The sequence below is a fragment of the Ictalurus furcatus genome, chromosome 20 (genome assembly GCF_023375685.1).
Source record: "Ictalurus furcatus strain D&B chromosome 20, Billie_1.0, whole genome shotgun sequence".
Classification (NCBI taxonomy): domain Eukaryota; kingdom Metazoa; phylum Chordata; class Actinopteri; order Siluriformes; family Ictaluridae; genus Ictalurus; species Ictalurus furcatus.
The window spans coordinates 20,448,309-20,469,383 of record NC_071274.1 but is presented as its reverse complement, the minus strand read 5'-3'; the positions used below and the strand labels follow the sequence as shown (position 1 = coordinate 20,469,383).

Below are 21,075 nucleotides of genomic sequence, written 5' to 3'. Positions count from 1 at the left end.
AACATTTACAATAATAATAATAATAATAATAATTCACTTTCGGTCTATAATTTAGGTAACAGTGTTGTACTTTCAAAGTGACTTCATCAGTCATTATTACAATATCATTAAAAAAATAATAATAATAAAGAAAAAAAGTGAGAGAATGTACTCTTTTCTTCTTCACGTGATCTTCAGAAAATTCAGATGATGCAACTTCCTGTTGAATGACTTTCCGCATAATTCATAAGGATCATTGTGTTCAGATTGAGGGAATGTTGTGGGACACTAAAATATTTTTTTTTTTTCAGTAACCAAGTCAGGGCACTGATAAGAGACTTTTAAGGGCTGTCTCAATCGCAAAATCCTTTCAGTGCACTGGAACGTTCGCTCTCTAAAAAAAATCCCACAATGCACCGCAAAAAAATCAGGGAGCATCGATGCTCACTATGTTCCTGTACTGGAAATGACATCATATTTTCTGAAGCCTCTCAGATCAGAAAAAAAAATCCGGATGAACTCTCAGCCAATAAGTTCAGTCATAAGTGTCCCAATGTGTAGTGAACCAGGGTCCTTACCAGTGCCCCAACTCGTGTATACGATATACTGATTCACGACCTAGGGAGCTGATTGAGACGTACCCAAGGACTCTTTCAACAACCCTTCAGTGCAAAGTACATGCTGTGTGTTTTCAGACCAGTTGATAGCAAGCATTTACATATATATATATATATATATATATATATATATATATATATATATATATATATATATATATATATATATATATATGTCTGGTTTCTGATCCTGTTCTGGTTATCATGTTTTTGCCCTTGCCTAATCTAGTACATGTTGTTTGTTCATCGCCTGACTATTGCTGGTTTCGTGACCATGTTCTTGTCTCACATTTTGGATTATCTTGCAAGGTTTTTAGAATAAAGCCATTGTTTACCTGCATAATAATAATAATAATAATAATAATAATAATAATAATAATAATGATGATGATGATGACGATGATAAAATCACAGGTTTATTTTAATGCACTTGTTCTATGTTATCATTTTCATAGCAACAACATACACAGAGACTTCTATGGAGTACACGCCACATAAGCAGATAAAAAACAAACAAACATGTAATTGTAAATATTGGGGAAATTTTCTGTGAAGAAACATTTATTTAACATTTTTGGGAAGGAGTCTCCAGTGTCAGCCCTTTTTAACAGTCAGAGGTAAAGCTGTAAGGTTTTTTGACACCTCCCATTAAAACTTCAGAACAAAGGGCTTTGCAGTTTTTCAATAACATGACGTTAAACGTAACTATAAACAGATGAAAAGTACACGTTCTTTAATGAAGTAAAAAATTGTTAGTATTGCAAATTGAAAAAAAAAGAGGAATAAAAACACTTGGAGGCATGCTGTTATTGGAAAATAATCAACTTTGATGGGGTCAGAGTAACGCTGCTTCACGTAAGACTACACCACACTGATTATTTTCCTATAACAGCATGTCTTCAAGTGTTTTATTCCTTACTTAATACCAGGATGCATTTAGTTAATCAGGAAGGAACGTCTACTCTGAGTTGAATTGAGAAAAAAAATATGAAGTTAAAATCTTAACTCACTATACATAACTGAAAAAGACACATTGATCAGATTCGAGGGTTTAAAATTTTTTTTTTTTTAAATTCATCAGTTGTTTCAGTTTCCAAGCATCAACAACACAATAAGAAAAAAAATTAGAACTATTTACATCTTATTCCTAAAGATCTGAATAGTAAATTTCATGCTACATTTTCATAATATGCTAAATACTCCTCATTTACACAACAGCTACAATTAACCATAGAAAAACAGCATAAGCACAAAGAAACCAAAGATGGTTTTATCACATGTTGTGCAACTTCCTCGTATTCATTCCTTTTTGACTCATTGCAAATTCTGAGTATTATCACAACAGCTTTCAACACTTTTCTGAAAGGCACACACCATACAAACTACTTTTGACAAACCATTGAAAATGCTCGCAGTCTTAAACCCTGCAGCCAGCATCAGTGTGTCAGCTATATACAAAACTTTCAGAAACTTCCCAATATTCAGAAATTCAAAACTTCCCAATATTCTGAACTTCAGAACCTCGCAGTATTAAGCGGTTCAGAAGCTCACAATGTCAAGAAGTTCAGAACCTCCCAATATTAAGAAATTCAGAAGAGCCCAGTATTCAGAAGTTAAAAACCTCACAATATTATCGTGTGAGAACCGTGAAATATTCAGAAGTTCAGAAGAACCCAGTATTCAGAAGTTTAAAATGACCAAATTCCAAATTCCTTCCAGTGTGAAGTTTCATCAGTTAGTAGTACTCAGTATTGGGGCTCCTGAAAGATGTGGTCCTGCTGCTTTGAGACGACAGGATGGTGGTCTTCAAACACGGTATGTGCTTAGCTAGAAGTTTCCGGAAATGACTCTGGAATTTCTTCCCCACAAAGGTGTAGAACACAGGGCTGATGCAGCAGTATAAGTATGCGATGTTACGCGTGACATATTCTGCGTAGTCCAGGTCATCGCCACATGATTTGTCTCTGGAGGACAAGCGAAGGGCCTTGAGGAGGATGACCACATTGTAGGGAGTCCAGCAGATGAAGAATGTGAAGATGATGACAAAGATGAGCTTGACAGCCCTGCACTTCTCTTGTATGCGCGTGGAGACGATGCGAATGGTGATTCGGCCGTAGCAATAGAACACCATCAACAGTGGAAGCAGGAAGAACAACCCGAACTGCTGGTAGTAACCCATCAGCTGCCATTTGACTATGGTCTGGTACGAGTAGCCACTCTCTTCACACACCCAGCCACTTGGTTTATTCTCCCGTACATTGTAGAGGACCATGTCTTTAAGGCTAGAGATGAGACTGAGAACCCAGACGACAGAAGACATGGAGAAGGCGTACACCCTCCGGCGGTTCTGGGCAGCCGTGACGGCATGGACCACAGCCAGGTAGCGATCGAAGGTCATGAGCGTGAGGAAGAGGATGGAGCTGGAAAAGCCAATCGAGTACAAGCTACCTACCAGCTTGCAGAGGGCAGGGCCAAAGATCCACTCGGAACGGTGGTAGACGGCCCAGAAAGGCAAGGTGGAGGCGAACAAGAGGTCCGAGATGACCAGGTTGAGCAGGAAGATGTTGGTGACCGTACCGAGCTTCTCATACTTGTAGATGATGCACAGAACCAGACCATTTCCCAAAAGGCTCAACAAGAAGTTCATGTAGTAGAACGTCGGGATGAACAGCGCACCAAACCGAATCACGTTTTTCTTTTCGCACAAAATCACAGTCTCGTTGTGCACGACATATTGTGCGTCTTCGGTGATGTTGGACGAAAAAAAATCTTCCAGATATTCGTCATACTGGTCGGTATCCATGGCAACCTCGGAGGAATGACAACAAATAGAATTTCTTTGTTCTAGCAGCCCCTCGGCCGTCTGATGTCTTTTGGAAGTCAGGGGGGTTTTTTTTGTTAGCGCAGGGGAACTTGCACTCTCAAGCTGTGAATCCTTCTGTGGCTTTCGCTCAACTGCACTTCAACAAGTACTGCTACTAGCGCAGCACCAGAAAGAGGAACTACACACTCATTTACTGGCAACTTAAATCCGCTTCCTATCGAGTGTACTTCTAATCTGGGCACAGAAACCCATAAGAATAAATTCATTACTCCAGAGCAAATTGTATGTTTTAGGGATAATTTTTTTTTTTTTATTTGATCACTGTTACATATAAATGGTTTCAGTTCCAATGTAAACAACACAATGAGTATGGAAATGAAAACACATGAAAATCTAGTCAATTAGCAGACAATCTTAAACCAACCGAACGAACAAACAAACAAACAAACAAAAAATACTCATGGCTTCAATTCGACGAGAATATAAATAGAACGTGTTGCTGATGCACCCAGTTTGAACTTGGGCTGAGTAAAAGAGCTGCTAAAACTATAAATATGAAAGGGTTGCTTTTGAGATAAATGTTTAAACATTCAAAAAATGCAGTAGTCCACACACACACACACACTCACACACACAAAACTTGGACGTGATTCATCACACGCATCCATCACAAAAAACAGAACAAAAACAAGAGATAACCTGAGCAGTCTGAGATATCAGCCAACACTTTTATAACAAAATATCGTTACAGTCTAGCTGTTGGACTACTTCGCGTCTAATACAGAGGTAGTATATCAGAAGGCAGTGCAACACCTATGTCTATTTACAATAAAATGGAATTCACCAAAGCGAGCACCAATGTGAAATTGAAACAAAGTTTGTGGTTGTGGGAGGACAAAGTTTTTTGTGGTCAGGTGACTCAATACGAAATGATCTTATCTTTGTTGTCCTAGTTTTGTTTTCCCAATACAATTTCTCTCATCAATATAGACTTCTATATATTAAAAGGCTGCCACAAAGCAAACACCTACATGCTGTCAGAGCGGTGCGCGGACATTTGTGAACCCTTTAGAATTTTCGAAACATTTCTGCATAAATATGGCCTAAAACATCATCGGATTTTCACACAAGTCCTGACCTTAATCCAAGAGAAATGTTGTGGAAGGACCTGAAGCAGGCAGTTCATGTGAGGAAACCCACCAGCATCCCAGAGTTGAAGCTGTTCTGTACTGAGGAACGGGCTAAAATTCTTCCGAGCCGACGTGCAGGACTGATCAACTGTTACCCCAAACGTTTATCTGCAGTTATTGCTGCACAAGGGGGTCACACCAGATACTGAAAGCAAATGTTCACATACTTTGCCATTCAGAGATACGTAACATTGGATCATTTTCCTCAATAAATAAATGACCAAGTATGATATTTTTGTCTCATTTGTTTAATTGGGTTCTCTTGGTCTACTTTTAGGACTTGTGTGAAAATCTGATCATCTTTTAGGTCATATTTATACAGAAATATAGACATTTTTAAAGGGTTCACAAACTTTCAAGCACCGCTGTACATTACATGATCGTTATTCTAGCTTCGAACCAAAAGTAGTAGGTTTGACAAATAATCTCAAGTAAAAACTGCCACGGTCAAATCCTAAGCCCTCGTTTTTGGGCCTAATACGAAAGTTAATATCAAATCAATCCAAATCCAACACAAGCCAGTACACACGAGTCACGTCAGTGTGCCAAGTTTGGGCTCAGGAGCATGGAGGGAGGCCCTTAAAAGTCGGTACAAAGTGTGGATCAAGGTGGTTTGCTAAAAGTCAGGCCCTTTGATGAAGTGACCTTGTTGGCCAGCGTAACCCATGTAACAGGAGGATGGGTCACAAACACCGGCAGCTCCTGGAGGACCTCGTTTTCCCGGGATACCAGGTGAGCCAGGTTTCCCTGTTGATCCTGGGGGTCCTGAATATCCCTCTCCGTCCAGTCCACGAGGACCTTGCAAACCTGGAAGAACAAAAAAACAAAAAAAAAAAACAAAGTTATGTAATAGGAGATTATATCACAGTTATTACAATCAGAGTTATTAGCTAGCCCACCAGGCTAGTGAAACCTCCAGTGTCCTAAGGTTTGGTTGCCTGGAAACCTAAAAGTAGTAGGTAAGGTAATTTAATAACATAGTTTAAGAGCTCGTTAGATTGAATAACAGCATGGTCTGGACTGGAGTGTGTTATTCCACTTATACTACAGCGATGTACCAACGAAACAGTGTTTAATTGAATGGTTTAGAGTTCGTTTTGATATTGTGACATTACTCGAGTTGTAATTTAATCCGCCTAGTCAAAGCTGATGCGTGAGATTCGGAAGCGTGCGCTACAGTTACAGTAATCAGGTTTGTTGCATCACCGTGAAAGCATGTTAGGCTTAAAAATAACCACATATCAAATGAAAATGTTTGTTTTGTGAAGGTCAACAAAGAGTCCCCCCACACACACACATTTTCTGGTTATTTAACCTATTTGAACCACAAAAAAAAAAAACTACAAGCCTAGATATGGTATTCTGCTTGTGGATTATGGTTTATCAACCCCTTTAAAAGTTACATCTAAACTGAACAGGATAATATACCTGGTGGGCCAGGTGGACCTGGGAGCCCGTTGTCACTCTCTCCTTTGGCACCTTTCATGCCCATTGGTCCAATTTGACCTGTGGAGTGCAGATCAAATTAACAATAGATGAAAACCGCTGAAATATGCAAAGAGTTTCTGTTTCATTTATGAAGACTGAAAGTACGCGAATAGCAGCAGTTCCTCTCATTTTAAATCAACAACATGACAACTGTTTCAGAAAGGAAAAAACAATCGGTGGCCATAATTGTTCTGTCTTACCTTTCGGGCCTACTGGACCCATCGCCCCCGGTTGTCCCGGGTAACCCTGGGCTCCAGGTCTGCCCGGATAGCCTGGAGTTCCAGTTGGGCCTTTGGATCCAGGTGGGCCTGGATCACCTGGGGGTCCCTTAATCGTCTCACACTGTTGGCACCCTCTGGGGGACATCGCCTGAAGGAGCTGTGGCAGTTGATCTGTTGAGAAAGTAAAATGTTGTTAATTGGTCAGAAGTGACGCTTTTGGCTAGTATCATAACTAGCAGGGATTTTAAAGCAGCACCCTTTTGATGGTTAGCATAAATGGTACGGAAATAATCTAAAGCTAATCGTAAACAGAAAACCTGCTTGTGGTTATTTAAGCAAGTTTAAAAGTATGTTTGCATTTTTTGTCAATCTGTGTTCTATTTACAGTTGCAATCAAAATGATTCAACCCCCATTGCCAATCATTGTCCAAATTGACAGACTTTCAGCTGTTTGCACTGAACAAATCAAACAAAAGCGATTGAAATAGTTCAACACAACGAATGACAACACTTGTTTTGCATATTTGTGCTGTTGTGAGGGATTCTATTCTGGGGGTTGAATAATTGTGAGACTGGAGAAGTCATTATAAGTTGCATTTTCAGTTGAATTACGGGAAACCACTCGAAGCATTCGTTGTGTTGAACTATTTCAATTGCTTTACAATTTTGATTGCAACTGGACATACAAAATTTGAGCTTGCGATGACCCAAGCGTGATTGCTGAACTATAACATATATGAAAAATACAGTAAAGTGCTGAAACATATGGATTGGGCAACTGTGTCTGTTAAACAGACTTATGGTTTTCCTCTAAAATAGAGAATTGAAAGTGAAGTCCCTTCTTCCACAACTGCAGATGTTTCCAGCTTGCTGCTAACTGACAGAGCCGGTCTTTCCAAAGCTAACTAATATGCTGATGCGCACAATAACACAAGTACACAGTGACGCAGACACCTGAACCCGTGTGGAATCGGTTAAATGCTGTTAGAACTGGGCTGTGTTGAGTTTTTTGTGTGGACAGATGTTGGTGTGTGTAGTAACAGTGTGTGTAGTGACTATTAGAGCTTAGAATTTTGAAATCTGTTTCTTGATGATACAGTGTATTTTATCGAGCACTTACTCTGCAACACTGATGCACAAATCTTCATCAAGTGTTCTTCTGAAGGAGGCTTCCCCTGAAACACAGATCAGTGGCTAAGGCATATATGATCAGGAAGAAATCCCTTGGGGTAATGGAAAATAGCTGATAAAGAAAAGAATTTAGACCAAGACATTTAGTGATGATGTTCATCACTCATTCATTCATTTTCAGTAACCGTTTCGTTCTGCTCAGGTGGATCCAGAGCCTATCCCAGGATGGGCGTGAAGCGGGAATACGCTCTGGATGGGACTCCTGTCCATCGCAGGACACCATGCACACACACGTTCACACACTCTTTCACACTTATGGGCAATCTAGGGTTTAGGAAACCAGAGAACCCAGATGAAATCCATGCAGACATGTAGGTAAAGAGTAAACCAAGCTCAGGATCAAACTGAGGAACCTTGAGTTGTGAGGCTGCAACACTACCTTCCCTTCATCCATCCAATCTCCGTACCGCTTACCCTATACAGGGTCGCGGGGAGGATACCCTGGACGGGGGGCCAAACCATCGCAGGACACAATCACACACACTAAAGACAATTTGGAAATGCCAGTCAAGCCTACAATGCATATCTTTTGACTGGGGGAGGAAACCAGAGTACCCAGAGGAAACCCATGCAAACATGCAAAACTCCATGCAAACAGGGCAGAGGCGGGATTCAAACCCCCAACCCTGGAGGGGTTGGACAAATCATATATTTGGATGTTAGCGCATGGACAAATCATCTATTTATTAGTTAGCCCACTGGGAAAGTGAAAGCTCCAGTGTTCTGCCTAGTTCCATTTTTTGGAAACTGAAGTGTAATATGAACTCAGGAGAAGACAACTGTGTAGCCATAGTCCTAGGCGACCTACAATTCATTTTGAACTTCTTGCAATTCTTTGGATTTGTAGATGAATTGTAAAACAAGAGGCAAATTTCTCTTTTTTTTTCTTCCAAAATTCAAAAATGATTAGGGGGTACAAAACTTTGCAGTATCGTATTGCAGCCTGTGACATGTTGTTTCCTCAGCAAGGCTGGGCATCACTTTATTTTATTTTGTTAACAAAATCTAGTTTTTTATTTTAAAAAATAATAATAATAATAATCACTTGGGGTGATTAATCAGAGCATGGACATGGACATCATCTTGGACGTGATTTGGTGCTCACTGAGTTGTTGCCTTCTGTCTGTTCTTCCTCAGGAATGTGTAATCCTGTGAACTGAGCAACACTTACCGGTTTTCCTGGGTATCCTGGGATACCTGGTTGCCCTGGCAACCCATTGTTTCCTGGATATCCTCGCGGACCTGCAGGTCCCATTAAACCGATTTCTCCCTTCTTCCCATCGGCGCCTCTGATTCCCTGATCTCCGGCTCCACCTCGCTGAGACAGAGAGAAACAGAGACATCATAACCCATGGCCTAACGAGCTTTGCAACGATTCTGCGTGTACATGTGAATAAAACAGATGACGCAAATTCTTGAAAAATGACTTTTGATAAAGTAATTTGGTCACCTGCCAGTTCCCACCCACCAGCCAACTCACCCCTATTATACAACAGCGTCCAACCAGAGAAGGGGAAAGCTAATATGTTCTTCCTCCTAGATACAACAGCCACCTGCACCCTTTCAAACTACTGCTCATGCTGAAAATCCCAGTGGTATGACACACCTTGTAGGTGTAATTTTAGAGCTATAAAGCTACACGTTCCGAATTGTGCCACCCGCTGCACTACACACGTTCCAGGCAACTTTAACATGGGACCAGGTGGCTTAGTGGAACTTTAACTTTTTCGATTTGTCCAATTGTGATATGATAGCATTCTGTATGATAATGATGATAATTTTCCCTTCTCGTCTGACTATCTCCTATACTGTCGGGTGTGGATTTACATATTTTCCCATTAGCCAAGATAAGACTCGTGGTTCTTACAAAGTGACCTGCAATTCCAGTGAAATCATTGACAAATGTTCTGACTCCACCCCCTTTCTAATGAAACTAGTGGATTATCTGCTCCACTTTGCCTTAAGATAAAAAGGCAACTCTCTCAGAAGGGATGTTCTAAGCATGTCACAAAGGAAATAGTTAGGTCCTACAGTATCTTTATAATGTTCTGGAAAACAAAATTTGCAAACTACACCTTTAATCACTAGGTCTCTGTTTAAAGTACCAAAAAAAAAAAAAGTCTGAAAAAATGTCAGGAACTGAAAGAGCTCCCAGTTTGTGAATAAGCAGGAAGCACTGTTGTGAAAGTGTCTGAGTGTGCTTCAGTGTGAATACACACCTCTCCTTTGCTCCCCCTGAGGCCTGGCTCACCCTGCAAAAGCCCAGGTATAGAAAGAAAACACACATCCATTCATTCATTTGTTCCACGTCTACAGCATAACACACATTTTAAAATGTTTACATTTTAAAATTCCTGCTGAAAATGACACTTATTAATACTATTAATAATATTATGGGCTATTGTTATCATGAAGTGATTGTATGTTACGTACAGGTTTCCCAGGTAACCCAGGTGATCCCTCGCTGCCTTTCTCTCCCTGGAAAGAGAAATGCAAGGCATGTTAGTATAATTATATATATATATATATATATATATATATATATATATATATATATATATATATATATATATATGTGTGTGTGTGTGTGAGATTATATATTTGTGCGTGTGTGTGTACGCACAACCTCACAATAGTGCCTCTGCTGTGGTTAAAATAGATGACAATGAGTTTCCGTTTATTGATGGAGAAACATCGTGTTTCAGAGAAACCGTGAGTCATGCCCAATACTTCAGTGGCCCTGAAACAGCAAATCTGTGTGATACTTTTCGTCAACGTATTTCGTATACGCGTCTAATTTCTCGAGTACTCCCTGCAAACTGTGCTATGATAGAAAACCGAAAATAAATAAATGTACACATTCCGCTGTTAGCAACAATTTGAAAAATAATGCAAAATATGCTCATTCAAATGTTATCGTTTCTATCGTAACGACTTACACGGGTCTGTGGATATGGATAACGCCGTAGAAATGGATTAAAACGTGTTGTAAATGTCGATACTGTGACGTTTTCTTTGATGAGAGGTTTATGTAACATTTGTAGGAGTCTCAAGTGTCAGACGTGAAGTTGTAGCGGTAACACTTTACAATAACAGTGCATGAATTGCATGCTTAGTAAATTCGCATATTTTGAACGTAGTTTTAGGATTACGGTTACCGTTTGAATTCACGAGATTTCTGAGTGATAGAAGCTCCCACAGCATGGGGAAACTGTGGCGTGCTTTGGACATCCTGTGGGCAGATGCATTCTCTGCTCCATAACCTACCACGAAACCCACCATACCAGGTCGTGGTGAGCTAAAATGTGTGCAGACAAACCACACACGATAACATTTAAACACGCAATCAGGTCTTTTAAACAAACTCAGAAAGGATGGCTACCTATGAAACTAAATTCAACACTATACATGTTGTAAATACAATTTCCCCACGGATGCTTCCAAGCAATGCTGTGCTGCCTGCATCGTGACCAGGTACCATTATCTTCCCAGAAGAGCAATGACTATCTTAGATGATCATTTTAATTTGATAAACTGTGTAACTGGTGTCATTTATTACGTTAATGTCATCGTGCTGTTTAGCTCGCTATCTGATAAGTCTACAAAGTGTACAACAATATATAGTGGTAACCTGTTAGCTATGGAAAGGGTACTGGAGTTTTCTTTTCTTAATTCTAAAGACAAACTGCCATCACTAGTTCTGAATGGATGACTACAATATGGCCACAACTCAGACGTTAGTTCCATATCTCTCGTTGCCAAGCTAGCACACCTCAGCATTATGCTGAGCCTTATATCTGTAAAATCGCTTAGTTGTCCTTAGCCCAAATGTAGTGTAAAGGAACGAAACTTTCCTCACTTTCACCCGCATTTATAACAGTCTGTCACAACGTGAGCGTTCACAGCGAACTCGGCGGGAGGATACGCAAGTGAATGGAACGTTAACGGTCAAAAACCGGAACTGACGTCAGCCTAGCCTACTTGTAAATTATGAAAGTGATCCGGCGCCATCCGATGATGTTTGCGTACGCAGCTGCACACGGCAAATGATATAAACAATTCGAAAGGATGCACGTTTAATTCATATTCTTTCTTGAAGAGCGTGTTTGATTTAGTTTACCCCTACGTGTTAATTAATACATTAACTAGCGAACGTATTAACATGTACTTAAGGTTGTCGTTATTCATGCATGAACTCTCATCGAGGACTCACGTCATACTTAAGGTTAGCTCGTCATTAGTTCGTGATTAGTACGTGCCTTATGTCATCATTAGTACATATTGAAGTACAATAAGTATTCATTTAGGGCATGATTATTCATGTACGGTTATCGAACTTGACATTTTTTCCAAAATTGGAAAGTCTCCACGACAGACTTTGCGTTTTCTTGTTACTCTCTAATATGATGAGTTCATTTTTCATTTTTTAAAAAAATTAAAAGGGCCTGTAAAAGGGAACAACAATTTATAGCTGCTATAACATAACCGATAACTTATTTCTTGGGTGTCCACAGCATTACACATAGCTATAAATGGATAAAAAGTGCGTGTCGTTCTGTAATTGAAAAAATATATATTATTGGCAAGATTGCTGTGGGAATAGAAGAATCAAACATTTCAAAAATAACTCTGCGGGAGTAAACATAGCTCCACGTCACCCCAGACTTTTGCTGTTACAAATATGTTGTTCCTATAGCAACGGGTCGTTTTAGTTCTTACATAAATGTATTGGGTTGTTCATAACAACCTCCACCTTGCTCTCGGTTTCCATCTCTGTCTGTTTCGAGCAGAAAGAGCTGAGTAAGATCTCAGCACATCGTTCACACCATCCACTGCACAGAGACTAAACATCCTCGATACTAACACACACAGCAGGAAAATAAATGTCACAGTCCATCACCCTCCACTGAGCTGCAGTACCTGACTTCCTTTTGGACCAGGTTCTCCTGATTCCCCCTGCAAAAGTAAGTCACAATGCGTACAATTAGAGACGGTGACAATTTCACACGTTAAACTAATCTCAGAATGAACACTGATTGAAAACTGCGTCTACTGGATTTGGCAGCGTTAGAAAATAGTCTCACATTATGGCCTTTTAAACCTGGTAGACCCATGACGCCTTGAGGGCCTTGAACTCCGGGTTCGCCCTGTGATCCCTATGACACACACACACACACACAAAATGAGACACTCGTACAAACTCACAGAAGGTGTATGGACTACAAACGCAAAGATGATGTGTAATAAAAGGACGTGACTGGTAGAAAAGTGTGAATAGTGTTTCCTGTCAATCTTTTCTGTACAAAGAATAAATATGTTGCAGTTAATTTGCCCCTCACAACTGACAAGATGTGTTCAGGGACAAAAATAAGTGTGTGCCTGATACAACCTCATCTGAAAATGGAAGTGGGCTGATTTTAGAGAAAGTCTTAATTCCTCAGAAGAAACAAACAAAAAAAAGAAATGCAGAAAAACCCCACAGATATAGATTTATCAGCACTTGTGTTTACAGAACCTAGATTAAAACTTTCCACTTCACTCTAATACTTACTATACATTTCCTGCTGGCTCCAGAAAAGTTTCATAACCTAAAATAAAGTTTCATTTGAGGGTTTAATTCTTATTCCTTACTGATCTGGTCATTTTATTTTAATTACAGTGAATTGACAGACATCATTTGAGAATACACTTTCACAAAGTTTTTATTTCTTTTTTTTATTTTTTATCAAGGATCTGGTATTATATCACAACTCCACCTCAGATATCTATTACTGATAAAGATTTATCCGTTGCATGTATCAAGTTTTCGACGTGTTCCTATGAGGTCTGTGTAGTCATACTGAGGATGTGGTTATGATGAGAAGGTGAGGAAATGACTGCATTTTAACCTTTAAAATAGAGCAGAACAAACTTCACAACACGATTCAGCCCGAGCTAATGAGGCAGTAAATCTGAGTTTTAGGACATAATATTTAATTATGTTATGAAGCATTCATTAAGCTCTTTTATTTTTAGGCTGGGTCGGTAACTGACTAACCGGACTCTCAGTCTGCGCCTCTCGGAGCCCGTTTTGTCGTGTCTTATTGTTGAACATGAGTCTCAGTTAAGACAAAGACACTTATAGCCCAAGACAAAAAAAATGTTAATACATTTTCATCAGAGATTTATTTTTTATTATATATTTTGATGCAAATCAGCTTTCCCACTCCTCTTGCTCATCCTGTGGCTGTTTTATTTGATTTTTTTTTTTTACTATAGTTTGATTTATAGCATTTTGTTTTGATACTCAGAACCCCACTGGGACCGTGTTGGGTCAGTCCGACTTGATATGGGTCATACCTGGGTTCTACATACGACATACAGTAAATTACCGCGTACATATCACTATAATGTAACGATTTGCAATCTAAACTGCTCCTCTTTCGTTTGACGCCACCATCCGCTCTTGCCATTTTCTAAGCTCTGAGTAGCAGGATATTGTTTTCACACCTTTTATGAGGGGAAAACCCTCAAATTATGCCATGTAACTCACTTTCGATCCAGGTGCACCCGGGACGCCGTCCTGCCCTCGAGGCCCTGAGTTGCCCTGAAAGAACAGTATCATTTATTGCCATTACACAAAAGAATCTATTCACGGACATATAGTCAGGTCCATAAGTATTTGGACACTGACACAATTGCTGAGCTCGCCAGTGCATTTCTTTCTTTTTAAGAACGTACCAATTGTTGATTCGGCCACACCTAAAGTTTCCGCTATGTCTCTGATAGGTCTGTTTTGTTTTGTTTTTTTCAGCCTATTGACATCTCTTTGGACCGCATATGAACTCATGAGAGTTCCCATGAACAGCTATTAAATGCAAATTCAACGCTTGGAATCAACTCCAGACCTTTCATCTCCTTCATTTGTCATGAAATAATGAGGAAACGGGCCACACCTGGCCATAAAATTGCTCATCAGTCGATTGTCCAATTACTTTTGAGCCTGTGAAAATGGAGGGACTCGGTTAATGGTTAATGCAATATTTTTTGTTAAGGCCTTTGAATTAAAGCTGAACGTCACATCTTGATTGTTTCATTTCAAATCCACTGCGGTGGAGTACAGAGGTAAACTTACGATAATTGTGTCACTGTCCAAATACTTATGGGCTTGACTGTATATCAGTTTAATTGTATCACACACACACACACACACACACACACACACACAGATGTTCCTGTTTGTTTAAAATTACAATCAAATACCTTTGGCCCGACTGGTCCTTCTAGACCAGGTGGTCCCATTGGGCCTGGGGGTCCCTGAAAGGTCACAGATTAGTTTTGTTAAACCAGTATATTTTGTACTAGCAGTTCTATGAGTCTGTGGGGCAAAATTACACCTACAGTAAATAGCTAAATACAGTTGCAATGAAAATTGTTCAACCCCCATTGCAAATCAGGTTTATTGTCCAAATGTGCAGACTTTCAGTTGTTTGCGATGAACAAATCAAACAAAAGCAATTGAAATAGTTCAACACAACAAATGCTTCAAGTGGTTTCCCCAAATTCAACTGAAAACTGACTTCAACTGACTTCTCCAGTTTCAAAATTATTCAACCCCTTCATGGCGAGCATTTTTAGTACTTAGTAGAGCACGATTTTGCTCTTATGACCTGCTGCAAACGAGATGCACAGCCAGGCATCAGCTTCTGGCAGAGTTCCTGAGGAATCTTCTCCCGTTCCTCATGAGCAATGGCCTCCAGTTCAGTAATATTCGTGGGTTTGCGTGCTGCAACCGCCTTCTTCAAATCCCACCAGAGATTTTCTATGGGGTTCAAGTCAGGTGACTGTGATGGCCCTGTAGAATCTTCCAGGATTCTTCTGCACCCAAGCCTTGGTGGAATTTGAGGTATGCTTGGGATCATTGTCCTGTTGGAAGGTCCAATGATGCCCAAGCTTCAGCTTCCTCACAGACGGCATGAGGTTTTCTCCTAGGATTTCCTGATACTTCAATGAATCCATCTCGCCTTCCACGTGCTGCAGGTTTCCAGTGTCAGAGGATGCAAAGCAGCCGCAGAGCATCACCGATCCTCCACCATGCTTGACTGTGGACAGAGTTTTCTTTCTTCATTCTTCTTCCTCCAGACATACCGCTGATCCATCGTGCCAACAAGTTCCAGTTCTGTTTCATCGCTCCACAGAACAGAATCCCAAAACTTCTGTGGTTTATTTATATGATTCTGAGGCGAATTTTCTTGTGCTTTTGGGTCAGTAGTGGTGAACGTCTTGGAGTTCTGGCATGGAAACCTTCTGTGTTTAGTACGCGCCTTACTGTCCTCACTGAAACCTCAGTGCATGTTACACCAAGTCTTGCTGCAGGTCTTTTGCAGTCATTCGAGGGTTTTTCACAACCTGTCTTCTCAGAAATCTGCTTGCAGCTGTTGACAGCTTCCTTTTTCTGCCCCGTCCACGTATTTAATGAATTTTCTTCCCCTAGCCAGTTCAGGTATTTCATGTGTTCCAGCTCAAGCACACCTGTGCAACTAATGAAGCCCTTGATGAGTTGCATCAGGTGTGCTTGAGACAATACCTGTTTTGCATATTTGTACTATTGTGAGGGATTCTATTCAGGGGGTTGAAATAATTTTGTCTGTAGATTTTTAACAGTAAACCTGATTTGCAATGGGGGTTGCATAATTTTGATTGCAACTGTGTGTCCCAACACCCCCCACACACACAGAATCAGTGCATACATGACAAGAATTTTTTTCAGTCTTTTTAAATCTTTTCCTTGAAAAGTACCTGAAGGGTTAACGTCACTCTAGCCAAAGCAACTATAAAACTAAGCTCCACTATCTAGTGGCTAGCTAACATAAACAAGCACATATCGATGTTCCCAGGGTCCTATGTTCCCCAGATTTATACGGCACTTAATATCACTGCATGGGTATTTGGACATTTCAGCAATGAGATTCAAAATTCACTTTAATTTATGTTCGTCACATTAGCTAACTCGCTCAGTACACGTTAAATCAATCCCCACTTAATACTGCTCTCAAATGTACCCATCTTTGACTCAGTTTAGAGCAAACTAAATCGAGACATAAACAGATCTATCTACACACTGTCAAAGAAGTATTCATTTGACTGCATTTGTTGATTCAGAAAAGACATGTGGCATGAACCACATCAGAAAGCACAAGTCTCGAACAAATCCCAGGAAGTGAAACCAAGATGTTGGCAACCGAGAAAGAAAAAAAGCAAAGCAAACGGTCTCTCTAAATTTAGACTTTTAATTTTGCTGAAGTGCCCAACCAGGATAAAACACATATCCTCTCTCTTCATCCTTCCTACACTGAACACACTCTAACAACCATGCTCAATATAGTCAACATCAGCCTAGAAGTCATAGTACCCCTGGCCTGAACATATCAAAACATACTGTTCGATCATGACATTATGAGCACTAGTAATAGGTTGAGGTGCAACACTAGAAGCCTCCAGGTGGCAGTAGTGTCCCATTAGGAATGCACGGTTCTCCATTAGCTCACGATATGAAGAACACATACTCGTTCTATTGCACTATACATACCTGAGGTCCTTTTGTTCCCACTGAACCCGGTGTCCCTGGCAAGCCTCGTTCACCCTGTTACAGTTAAATACTGCGTTCACAAATAGCAACACCACAGACATAGACAACTTGTAGAAATGATATTGTTTCACGTCAAGGTAAACACCGTTCCACTGTACTCGGAAAGCAGATATTTCTGACTCATAAATTCACCGTTCGTCTGGCTTTGTCCTAAAACAGCACACCACTGCAGTTCTGAATTCGTGAACCTAATGATCGAGAGATGTTGATTCATTTTCTAATACATAATACATCATTTTCTGTAATAACAACATACGCAAGGATTTATATAGTGAACGCTGTATAGTGTGAACAGATTTCAGAAGCCTTTGCGTTTTGCAGGGTTTTTTGCTTTGTTTTGTCAGATTAACCCAAGTGATCAGTTGGTTTCGCAGATGTTCCACAGTTTTAAATGTAAATCATTTTAAAGTATGATTCTTAAATAAAGAAAGCATTGTTAGGATTGGCAAATCGCTGTTATTTTCTTATAACAGCACATCCTGTTATGATTTATCCCTTACTTAAATCCTTTATTTGTCCAAATAGATCATCAGAGGCACAGGAAATAGAGTATATCGTCAACACATGGTCTGACTCAGCTTCTTCTGAACTCTTGCAACTCTCTAGTAATGTATAATGGGAACCAGAAATGCTGTTTTTACATAGAACGCTATATTTATATTTAAATATATATATATCTTTTCTTGATTTTGAGTACAATGAAACACTTTGTGTCATTAGGTATGTTTATTGCAAATGCTTACCTGAGGTCCAGCAGGCCCTGTTTCACCTGGATGTCCTCTCATGCCCTGAAACACGCAGAGACCAAAATGCACGTACGTGAGATTAAATTCTAGCAACATCTCATTCGTAAGTGCAAATACAGTCCATACCGAGTAATGTATAAACTTATACAGTACATAATGTGCAGAAGGAGATCTACTAGTGATCTAGAAGGTTGTGAGTTCCTATCCTGTCGTTTTGTCTGAGAACCCGTGGTGGATTCTTTAACCTTTAATTCCTCAGTGCTGTGCTGTGCTGGGTTTTGGCCTCACTTCCAAATTGTTTTTAGAAGAAGAAAAAAAGTGTCTCCCAAATGAATAAATAGTAGGATACAGAAATGCTACTCGGTAATGGGCTTCTTAAGTCTAGTTTTCTGGGTGTTCGGTTTCCATCAGCCGTTTGTTATTTGTCGTCTGGCAAGTGGACTTCTCCCTCGTTAGAGCAGTAATTACACCCGAGAGAGACTTGACGAGAGTGTTGATTAAAGATTGGAGGAGAGGAGAAGACTTTAAACCGGCACAGTCGTTTAGCTGTTCAGGTCGTGTTCCTTTCGAAAGCTCCCCCACCCAAACAGCCTCAGGAAGATGCTAAAGATTTCTTGTTGAAATGAACCGGCTCGGTTTGGCGTAAACAGGAAGGGCAACCCTTGCCTTGAGTTAAGGAGTGAACGAACGCCACACTTTTCAGCAACCGAGCAGAACGTTCCCTCATCAACGGTCTTTTCCATAAACTACCAGTGGATCAAAATGAGAATAGTGTGCAAGTCTTTGCTTAGAGAAATAAGGAGAATCTAGAGGGACTTGACGACCTGAAGTAAGGCGCGTTCACGTTCTGGAAATATCCCCCTGCACCTGAAGGCTTAAATGTTCCACTGGAAACAGAACATCCAGAGGTTCACCGCAGGCACAGCCGAGGGTCTGTATTAACCACCGGATTAATCACAAAGACTCAAAATAGTGCTCAGGCATGTGACATGAAACGGCCGTCTATCTACCTAAAAGATTCCATAGATCCTGCTTCCCACAAGGAGGCCACAAGAAAACCTTCACGCAGCCGCAATAACCGCCTGCCAAGATGAATAAACGTCAAATAAACTTAGCTGAGAGTATTTAAAGCTTTAAATTTATAGCAGAAGCGTCCTCGCCAAAAAACCTTCACTGCTGGTAGGATAGAATGAGAGCAGATGTCTGCTGAGGAGTGACATCACACCAAGCTGTTCCATTTCGTTTTGCATTAAGAGCCCCTGGCCTCCGAGATAGATCACTGGTGGCGTCAGGATTCTTCGGCTTTATCCACCAGCTGTTTGTGTTATGTCATTAGTCAAGCTGTTCCAAATTTGTGGAAAATACAGAAGCTAATCAGACCTGATTGGTGGTTTGTTACAGATAGTTACAGATCGGAACGGGATCCGATCTCACTTCAGCTGCCCACAAAGGAGCTGCTCTACTACAACCCAGCAGTGTATTCTGGGAGAGCGCAATTACTGTGGTCACGCTGTTATTTGGACTGGAATCACGCCAAAGATGGCGACTTTATTAAAGCAAACGACTCGAATGACATTTAAAGCTGAAATTGGAAATGCTTCCACGTGTATGGAAAATCTATGAAAACTGGAGGACAGGAAACCATAACTAGAGAACAACAACGCTGTGGTTGATGACTAAATATGACAGTAACACCAGTGACGATGACAGTGATGACAATGATGACTACCCGGGGGGGAGGGGGGGGGGGGTGTGAAGTTCATAACATTCAGAAGGTTATCCTACCGGAATACCGTTCTGTCCATCACTTCCAGGCTCACCGACATCTCCCTTTTCACCCTGCGACACAAACACATGGCCACACGCTGCATCAGAGAAAAACAGTCGATGTAATATCAAATGATTAATGAACCGATTCATTAATTGATCTATAGGTGAAATGAAGCGACTTCAAATTGCGCAAAATGAAAAAACACCAACAACTTCATTTCAACATTTGAAGAGGAAGAGAAAGCATAAAGAAAGAAGTTCAATAGGTGAGTCACTCTACACTATTTATGCAACCGTCTTATATCGAAAATATTCGACACGGAAGAACGTGAACTGTAGATTAGGCTCTCTTCTTTGATTTCCAGCACACCGTGTTGATTTCATGCAAAATGCACATGCACATCTCAGACAACTCCCAAAGATAAAACAAACAAACAAACAAACAAAAAAACAGCAAGATAATGCAAAAACAATTGTATTTTAACATTCCTGGTAAAATAAAAAATAAAAAAATTTTGTATTAAATGCCTCAAGTAAGGAGAAAACATTTGGGGGCTTGCTGTTATACAGGAAAAGAATCGACAACAGGGTATAATACGAAGCAAACTGGATGTTAACTTTCAATAAATGAATAAATCGTGATGATCTTTAGTAACGTGAACTCAATGAGACACGACGTCCAATCATAAGACATATTCGCATTTAAAATCTTGCTGACATATTGAAACAGGTCTTGCATCACTTACTCGGTTAACAATTCTCAGAATTGCTCTTTAACACCTCTATAGTTAATAGGAAAGTTTCAGATCATGTATCGCTACAGTTAGACACGGCGATCCGGCTGTCTAATCAGCCGTCGACATCTATGAACAAAACTACACTCCTGCGCCGACCGCACGCACCACAGACGAAGTGTGTCAGGTTTACCCATAAAGCAATGCAGAAAGAGCAGGCCCTTTATGAGGTTCACCACATGCACATGTGCAAAATCTTCATGCAACTGCTAAACATAAGCAACACACCCTGTCATTTAAAAAATAAGAACCTGGTGGGGACTCGAGGCGAGGTTGTAATAGCCGTAAATATTGAGCAAGACAAGTGCTGCTTGTGGCGAGAGAGGTCTGACCACAGGGGAGTGTGAGAACTTGGCGGGATATGAGTCTGATCATGAAGAGGATAGCACCTCCAAATGAGGTGCTCCCATTTCCTCCAAGTTAATACTGCAAAATAAATACTGTGTTTTTTGGCCCAACCATAGTTAGACTGGTGTGTCTATCAAAATGTGATTGCTACTAACAGAGCAGTTATCATAAACAACTAAGCAAAAGCGTGCTCAGCAATTGATGTTCAAAAGTAACGTCAATAATTAGGCAGGAAAAGTTCCTGGTATTCCGAGTCGTGTTGCGCACCTGCTTAAGTCG

At 40.3% G+C, this 21,075-nt stretch overlaps 2 protein-coding genes across 2 annotated transcripts in view; both read right to left on the bottom strand.

The window, feature by feature from the left end:
* Positions 1-999: 999 nt before the first annotated feature.
* ccr12a (chemokine (C-C motif) receptor 12a) lies at positions 1,000-3,628 on the bottom strand. Its single transcript, XM_053651894.1, has one exon. It carries the CDS (start codon positions 3,397-3,399, stop codon positions 2,332-2,334), a length of 1,068 nt encoding a protein of 355 aa, XP_053507869.1. The 5' UTR covers positions 3,400-3,628; the 3' UTR covers positions 1,000-2,331.
* Positions 3,629-3,687: 59 nt separating this feature from the next.
* Positions 3,688-21,075, bottom strand: part of si:ch211-106n13.3 (vWFA and Collagen domain-containing protein) — a 30,425-nt gene continuing 13,037 nt past the window's right edge. The window contains exons 18-31 of the mRNA XM_053651919.1: positions 19,670-19,723; positions 17,882-17,926; positions 17,079-17,132; positions 14,753-14,806; positions 14,043-14,096; positions 12,595-12,666; positions 12,431-12,466; positions 9,944-9,988; positions 9,730-9,762; positions 8,682-8,828; positions 7,440-7,494; positions 6,299-6,490; positions 6,039-6,116; positions 3,688-5,417 (exon numbers count right to left, since the gene is read on the bottom strand). Coding sequence (XP_053507894.1) covers positions 5,227-5,417; positions 6,039-6,116; positions 6,299-6,490; positions 7,440-7,494; positions 8,682-8,828; positions 9,730-9,762; positions 9,944-9,988; positions 12,431-12,466; positions 12,595-12,666; positions 14,043-14,096; positions 14,753-14,806; positions 17,079-17,132; positions 17,882-17,926; positions 19,670-19,723 — 1,110 coding nt within the window. The 3' untranslated portion in view covers positions 3,688-5,226. The remainder of the gene's footprint in view (positions 5,418-6,038; positions 6,117-6,298; positions 6,491-7,439; positions 7,495-8,681; positions 8,829-9,729; positions 9,763-9,943; positions 9,989-12,430; positions 12,467-12,594; positions 12,667-14,042; positions 14,097-14,752; positions 14,807-17,078; positions 17,133-17,881; positions 17,927-19,669; positions 19,724-21,075) is intronic.